General features: G+C 36.8%; 1 protein-coding gene across 2 annotated transcripts; it reads right to left on the bottom strand.

Annotated features, from left to right (window-relative positions):
• Positions 1–4226: 4226 nt before the first annotated feature.
• LOC145773595 (uncharacterized) lies at positions 4227–8462 on the bottom strand. 2 transcript variants are annotated; one of them, XM_082584809.1, is made up of 4 exons: positions 7873–8462; positions 6780–7514; positions 5821–6074; positions 4227–5508 (listed from the first exon to the last, which is right to left on the bottom strand). In XM_082584809.1, the coding sequence occupies exons 1-4, from the start codon at positions 8399–8401 to the stop codon at positions 5335–5337; spliced, it is 1692 nt and encodes a 563-aa protein (XP_082440935.1). In that variant the 5' UTR covers positions 8402–8462; the 3' UTR covers positions 4227–5334. The 2 variants fall into 2 exon arrangements, with proteins under 2 accessions (XP_082440935.1, XP_082440936.1); XM_082584810.1 differs by having other exon boundaries at positions 6813–7514.
• Between the last annotated feature and the right edge of the window lie 401 nt (positions 8463–8863).

Below are 8863 nucleotides of genomic sequence, written 5' to 3'. Positions count from 1 at the left end.
ACACGTTTTGGTCATATGATAACCTAGTTATGGTCAATTTACTGTCATTTTAATGGTTTGGCAGCCATCTTGGTTTGCCATATTGAATTTATAGGCTATCAGATAATTCAACAATTCTGACAATAGTCTCATTGACTTCACAGGGTATATAAACCTAGATATAGACATCAAAACTACATGTTTTGGTCATATGATGACCTAGTTATGTTCAATTTACTATGTTATTTTAATGGTTTAGCGGCCATCTTGGATTGCCATATTGAATTTATAGGCTATCAGATGAATTAACAATTCTGAGAATGGTTTCATTGACTTTACAGGGTATAAAAACCTAGATATAGACACCAAAACTACATGTTTTGGTCATAGGATGACCTAGTTATGGTCAATTTACTATTATTTTAATGGTTTGGCGGCCATCTTGGATGGCCATATTGAATTTATAGGCTATCAGATAATTCAACAATTCTGAGAATAGTCTCATTGACTTCACAGGGTATAAAAACCTAGATATAGACACCAAAACTACATGTTTTGGTCATTTGATGACCTAGTTATGGTTAATTTACTATGTTATTTTAATGGTTTAGCGGCCATCTTGGATTGCCATGTTGAATTTATAGGCTATCAGATGAATTAACAATTCTGAGAATGGTTTCATTGACTTTACAGGGTATAAAAACCTAGATATAGACACCAAAACTACATGTTTTGGTCATATGATGACCGAGTTATGGTCAATTTACTGTTATTTTAATGGTTTGGCGGCCATCTTGGATGGCCATATTGAATTTATAGGCTATCAGATAATTCAACAATTCTGAGAATAGTCTCATTGACTTCACAGGGTATATAAACCTAGATATAGACATCAAAACTACATGTTTTGGTCATATGATGACCTAGTTATGTTCAATTTACTATGTTATTTTAATGGTTTAGCGGCCATCTTGGATTGCCATATTGAATTTATAGGCTATCAGATGAATTAACAATTCTGAGAATGGTTTCATTGACTTTACAGGGTATAAAAACCTAGATATAGACACCAAAACTACATGTTTTGGTCATAGGATGACCTAGTTATGGTCAATTTACTATTATTTTAATGGTTTGGCGGCCATCTTGGATGGCCATATTGAATTTATAGGCTATCAGATAATTCAACAATTCTGAGAATAGTCTCATTGACTTCACAGGGTATAAAAACCTAGATATAGACACCAAAACTACATGTTTTGGTCATTTGATGACCTAGTTATGGTTAATTTACTATGTTATTTTAATGGTTTAGCGGCCATCTTGGATTGCCATGTTGAATTTATAGGCTATCAGATGAATTAACAATTCTGAGAATGGTTTCATTGACTTTACAGGGTATAAAAACCTAGATATAGACACCAAAACTACATGTTTTGGTCATATGATGACCGAGTTATGGTCAATTTACTGTTATTTTAATGGTTTGGCGGCCATCTTGGATGGCCATATTGAATTTATAGGCTATCAGATAATTCAACAATTCTGAGAATAGTCTCATTGACTTCACAGGGTATAAAAACCTAGATACAGACACCAAAACTACATGTTTTGGTCATATGATGGCCGAGTTATGGTCAATTTACTGTTTTGTTCAATGGTTTAGCGGCCATCTTGGAAGCTATCTTGAAAATAACCACTTTCCGGAAGTTGGATTCCTTAAGATTTTGAATATGTTAGTACTGACACTCAATACTAATCAAATCAGTTGAAAAACCATTGGTAACTTATTGTAACCAAAAAAGTAACACCAACAACAAACAAGCGACTACAATAAGAAAAAAACAAGCAAAAAATTAATACATGACGTCACAATGACGTCATTAATAACATAATTTTGTGCGATTTTTATCTCGTGTATTTTGTAGTGGCAGTCAGTCCAAATGTAAAAAAATAACGTATCTAATTGCATAAAAATGCCGTGAAAAGAGCTCAAAATTGACTTGGGGGGAATCCCCGATTTGGGGGTGATCACGTGACCCAAAAAGTTGCGGCACCCACTAAAATTGAAGTTAGATTCATCAGCTACAAAAAAATGCAAAAAAACAACGTGTAACACGTTTAGCCTAAAGATGCTCATTTTTGCCCCTAAGGGCCTGAACTAGTAGCCTACTGGGCTGGCAAGCCGGCGGTTGTGTTAGACTACCGATCGATCGAAACGTGAACACGTTACGTTTCTGTATAGGCTACCTACTTTTGAGCGTTGACATTATAATTCCAAAATTATATCTATAATATTCATATTTATCGATATTTTATGACTTGTACCGGATTTTAATAAATTGTAGCAAAAATAAATTCTGAAAGTAGCCCAAAAGGTAGCAAGTATAAAAGGATTGTAGCGGATGAGTTTTAATCAGCCTTAGCGGGTGAGCGCAGTCTGACTCGGTGCTGCCGTCAGATTACGAGTTACGACTATTAAACAAGCATACAACATGTACTGAACAATGGTGAATATGGTTTCATCTGGTAAGGTTACGACATATGAGAAATATTGATTATTATGGATTTTGAAGAGTAAATTTAAAAAAAGGCCAAATCTAGAAAAAGGCCAAACGTATAATTTCTAAGGCCAACAGATTTAAAAAAAGGCCAAATTCGAGAAATTTGGCCTTAAAAAGGCCATTCTGGCCACCCTGGCTGTTGTGTGTGATTCGGTTATGTCCCTAGATTCGGTAATGATGTAACGTCAAATGAGACCTTTCCATAAAGCTTGGGCGATATTTTGGCTTCTTCCCGAAAACTGCTCTTTCTGGCAGGACTGTTAGGTTTAATTCTGGTTTGGTGTCAATGACCTTTCCGGACCTCCACCCAAGACACCACTAAAACACACATCTTTACCTCAGGAGAATACAAATGTTTTCATTGAGAATATTTTCTTTCCAAAAAGTAAGATTTGTCTCGAATATAAAATGAACTTTATGCAAGTGTACTGCAGCCAAAAATTGACCTGGCTCAGTTATTTTTGACTCTCACAGCGAAAACAATTAACATAGGCAAAAGCGACCAAACGCAAACGTCAAAACCGGTATGAGACCGAACTAAGTTGTTAGTCTTAGTTTAAAAAAATGGCATTGTCGCAACTTAATTTATTGATAGCCCTAACCTACCATATTTCTATCATCAAAAGGTTTTGTTTTAGCTTAGTCACTCGTTCGTTGTAGTTTACGACTGATGCAAGTGCAATAAATTGCTTTCAAGTTTGTACCAACAGATTTGTAGAGCAACGATGATTTCACAGTTCTACTTTTACAACTGACAGATTGATTGATTGAATCTTTATCCTCGGACTGAGAAAGCTTCTTGCAGAGCTTAATCCTGGCAGTTTCGCATAGCCTACTTGTAGAGGCTTTGAATCACTGACGCAGACCCGGTCACCGAGATTGACAGAGTGAAGTTTCCGATTGTTGAAGTCTTGTTGCCGGGGAACTATTCCATTCATTAGATGCCGCTGAATGGAGAGCAGTCCTTAACGTGCGTTGCTCAAGCGCACACCCCGAGAGTCGAACCAGCGCCGCTTGATCTTGAAGCTTCTTCGTTCCAGAAGTGACGCGCTAACCAATTGAGCTATCGGGGCGGTTTTTTCAATCTGCAGAAATGTGCATTTTATTTTAATCTTTAGAATCCAAAAAGAGGACATTATGATTTAGGTCTTTTTAAACATCTTCGGACGACAATATTTTGTTTATTGAAAGGACTAGGAATACAAGTCGTATGATAACCCCAGAAAACATAGATTTGTAAGGTAGGTTATAAAAACTTTCCAAAACGTTCCGCTTCTACCTTATAATATTTTGCTACTATATTGCATGTACTCATTGTACTGTATTCTCGGCAATTATTTATCTGAAAAACAAACTGAACAAAGTGAACATGTAGACTAAGTTCAATAGGAATCCAATGTTTTCATCATCTCAAGAAACGGGACCGCGGTAAAGTATAAATTAATATTTTTAGCGACAAACTTAGATATGGCTGCGCACTCGATAAATTACAAGGCAGTGAATAACCCAAGTGCTTAAATCTCAATTCTTCGTAGTCTCTCCTGAAGAAATAGTTCAATGTCCACTGGCCATAGCAGACGCATTTTCTTTAAAACTACAATTTCCTATGAAATCAAAAGACGGGCTACAAACTTACAAAATAAACACAAAACGTCACAGGCCTGAACATAGCATGCTTGCAAGTACATGTGGCATATATTTTGCAAGCAATTAATAATACATCGTGAAAGTAAAGTCACACCAATGATCACTTCTATAGCCTACCACCAAGCTGAAATTGGCGTATACACCTGTGATGCAAAACAGTTATAGAACGTGCGAAGTGTGCAACGTGATAAACCAAAAAGTAAACCAGGCTAAAATAGCTGCTCAAAACAACGCCATCCAATTATATTTGAAGGTGGTGTTATTTCGAAACTGTTATATACGACTACTGTTAGCAACAGCGCTTTTAACCAGTATCCCCCTTGCATCAGTTCAAACTGACGGCGCAGAACTGGGGTTACTGATGCTGACAGGAATCTAGTTTTTGGTTTAATCTGATCATGTAGAGAATCTAGCTAATTGTTTGACCAATTAACTATAAACCTGGATTGCAATCAGCATCAGTTTTTAGCATCCTTCGTTTTGCATCGTCAGTTCAAACCGACGCAGGAGAATATGCGTTGAAGCAGGCCATGCAAGAAAAACTAGGCCAGGAGCAGAATTACAGATGATCAGTAGAAAGTCCATGTATTGTCTTTGTTAATTTAATAAAAATTACAGAATATTATCAAGACAGTACTATTTCAACAATATTCTTTGGCAGTTATACAATAGTAATTTATCAGAAATGGGAGTTAATATGCTGTATTTAGTTCATGGGCCTTAGACATTGTGTGATTTTACAGAAAATGTTCCATTCCACTGAAGGGGGCTTATAGTGTTAGTATACTAAAACTTCAGAACAAAATACTTCATACTGCAAAACAACTGTCAAGTTATCAGTTCGTTCGCTACAGAGTATCTATCTACTAACAGGTCGACTTTATACCAAAACATAATTGCTGCAAGAGCGTTATGTGAGAGGCAGTGGTTAATTGAATATATAGTAGATTGGCAGTACAAATCTATGTTTAAAATTACCAAGTGTAAGTTAAAGCACAACACGTAATACGGAAACATTTTCAATCATTACATTTAAATCTTATATACTGTATCAACACGTTCATGTAGGACTGTCGGTACAAGAAAGTCACAATTCGGGTCAACGTCATTTAAACTCATTTACATCTTTTCATATCAGTCCAGGTCACTGATTTTCCTTTTCGCTCTGACGAGCACGCTGCTTCCTTGAATCGTGAAAAATGCGCGTTGTCGACAGACTAGAAGAGCGCGGTCTACCGGCAAGGTTGCCCTTGTAACGTGGCAGACGACTCGACGTCAGCTTCAGCCCAGCGGGTCTCGCGTCACCCATATTAGTATTCTACGAATGAGTACACAATAATTGTTTATCCACACAAACGCATTGACAGCTCATTTCTCACTGTGGATCTTCAAACTAGTTCTAAAATTATGGAACAAGGATTACATTATAGTTTTTTAAAATACCGAAAAAACATTTGTTGTAAAAACCTCCATGATAAGAAGCTTAGAAGTGTTACAATGTAACTTGAACTACCATAGATTGAGCTATACTTATTATATTTCACTATTAAGTTGCCCATCAAGCAAATGGTCAACTTAATAGTGAAATACAAATCAAAAACGAATATTAATGCAAGTCATAACTGCTCACCGAGACACTAACTCTTCTTGGTTCAGGAGAGTTGCTGTGACCCAACACAGCAAGAGGAGATCTTGTACGCTTTGTTTCATTCAACACATTTTTAATATACTTTTTCTGGGGTCCATTATCCTTAGTGGAGCTGTGTTTACGTTCCGATGAATTAATCTCAGCAGAAAGGGGTAAAAATGACAAAGGAATTTTTTCAACGCTGCCCTTGGATTGGGAGGGAAGGCCCGATGAAAACGAACGCTTCCTAAGGAGAGCTGTAAGACAAAGTAGACTTTATTAATTCCATTTCACAAGTCATGGTACAATGCAGTGGCGTAGCCAGGGGGGGTTTTGGGGGTTGCAACCACCCCTTTGGCACGCGTGTGACGTCACGATATTAAGAATGATGCTTTCAGTCAAAAAAAAATTGCCTAATTTTAAACAAAATTGCATTAAAAGAGCGAGTTTTGCCAATACCAAACATTCAAACATCTCAGCCAGGAATTAGCAACAAGAAAACATAGAGACTTAGCTTTATTTCCGAAAAATGCCGAAGAAAACATGATCTTATCTTTTTGCTATGCCACCGGACAGTATCATTTTACAGGAATATTCATACCCATATTTTTGTTGAAAATGCTCTCAGAATGCACCAAATTCAAAGTAATTTTTTAAAATATTCTGGGGGAGGCCCCCCAGACCCCCCGCCGCTGGGTCGTCAACCCCCCCCCCCCCCCCTTTTTAAATTCCTGGCTACGCTACTGGTACAATGTGATGTGGAATTGTGGTCTGTGGATAGCTCATGCTACGTAGTTTCTAATCAACTAACTATGATTTATAAAATAAGATTAATATTTAATGAATCATCATCATTGATGTCACATTTGTGAAGTTAGCAACGATCATGCTGCTAAAAGCGAAACTTAATCTATTGCATGACCATTAAACTTAAGCATTTAACTTGTGAAACTAACACTAACTTTGTTCTATTGCTTTTTTATCTTCCAACTGACCCGATGACTTTATTCCAGATGGAATCTGGGATTTCGGTTTCTTGACCACTTTGCTCTCATTTTCATCCTCTTTCTGGGTAATCGGCAAACTTCCTTCTTCAGCATCACACTCGGCATAAGAACAGGAAGCTTTATAAACGTCTTGATTTTGAACAAATAAATCAATGGAGCTTTTGTCACATGATTGTTCAAAATCTTGCAGCTGCTTGCTTTCCATACAAGCTTCACCTTTGCTGGAAACATGTTGATCAGCAAAATCCAATATAGCATTACATGACACAACTGAATGACAAGCTGGAGGTTGAATTTCCATCATGTCCGTTGCTATTCCTTTATGGTCACATGAAGAAGCACTTTCATCTGCACTTGCATTAACATCATCTGCAATATCTTCTTCACTAAGTTGTGAGATGCTGGTATCCGTTTTTTCTTCCATGTCTTCAAGCACACTTAAGTTCTGTGATAAATCTTCTGAAAAAGATAATTGGGGATCGCTGCCAGCATTGGCAGCAGTGCTAGATGATAAAGATGTGTTCCAGTCAACCTCACCACAGAAGTTGAAAACATTTAAATCTGTAGGACACAGCATTTTTGTGGCATCATTTGAATGAGGTTGTCCATTGTCATCATTTCCACTTGGTGACTTACTTGAAACAGGTGATGACATGAGATTTGATAAAAGAACTGTACGCCTCAAATTGCCTGAAACAAAAGGAACTGCAGGAGATACACAATGAGACTGACGATGGTCTGAATTAAAAAAAACAACAACATTGAAAAACGTTTATGTTTTTTTGTGGAATAAAAAATGTTAATGTTATGTTCCATTGACATTACCGTACTAAGTAGGCTATTTTATGTCTGCGTTACAAACAGGCATCTTTACCAAAGCTGTAAAATAAATTGTCACTCATAAATGTAGCTTAAAAAAAAACGTCTAAACATGGGTCACTCTGTTAACATTATGTTCTCCAGAAAAATGGAAGCAACACAAGGTCAATTTAAAAGAGTAATTTATACCATACATATTATTTACTGTATGAAGTATAGGCCTACCTACCTGTATTCAACATATTTAACGGAGTTCTGGATAGGGCAGTTGTTGGAGATCTGGGGTCATGAATGTTGCGAACAACAGAATTTGTTTCTGATTTGGCAGCACATTTTTCCAAAACCACAAGAGGTGATCTTGTTACTCCACTAGTGGGAGATCTAGGATCAACCAAGCTGCAAACAGTTTCTTCCTCTGATAGATGAATGGGTGTTCTTGTAATTCCATTTGATGGAGAACGAGGATCACAGTCATGCACATTGTTGTTCTCTTGTTGGCTAGCTTGCACATGATTGTGAGCAGGAGTATGTATTTGGGCAACTGTTGTCAGGCTAGAAGAGTCAGTTGCTGTAGAATGAGGAATATCTGCATTCTTTTTATTGTGACTTTTGCCATCATTCTTTGATTGCACTGAACTGCAGAATTGTGGTTCTGTAACTGAGTTACACATTTCAGTGTTTTGTTTGCCATATGTTGAAACACTTTCCTTTTTTTTGTCTTTTACCCTATCACAACAGCGACTATCTGAATTTCCCATCTTCTCAAAACAGTATCAGGCTATGGCATGCATTAAAAAAAAATACTTAAACTTGCAAACAAAATACCTGGGATATTACAGAAGACCTTAAAAAGGTCTATCTCAAGTAATTGTACAACAATAAAAAGGTAGTAATAACAGTGTACAAAAAACATAAGGAAAAAATTATAAGATAATGATAAGAGCCTATCACAGGGTCTGCTACTATTCGGTGAGTCCGATTCGGTGAGTTCCTAACCTCTAACCCTAACACGGCAATGATAATTAGGCTACGGTACCCAATAATTAAAAAAAAAAAATTGAAAAAATCCCCCGTTAAGGGATCGGACTCACCGAAACGGGCCATTCCGCTATCACAAGTACGGTAGTGCACACATTTAACTTCAAAACAACTTATTATCACAATGTGTAATTGAAATAAACATTAATGAAATTCGATAAACGAAAACACATTGTGATGTA

Source organism: Aplidium turbinatum, chromosome 1 (assembly GCF_918807975.1).
Source record: "Aplidium turbinatum chromosome 1, kaAplTurb1.1, whole genome shotgun sequence".
Taxonomy (NCBI): Eukaryota; Metazoa; Chordata; class Ascidiacea; order Aplousobranchia; family Polyclinidae; genus Aplidium; species Aplidium turbinatum.
This window is presented reverse-complemented; position numbering and strand designations above follow the sequence as displayed.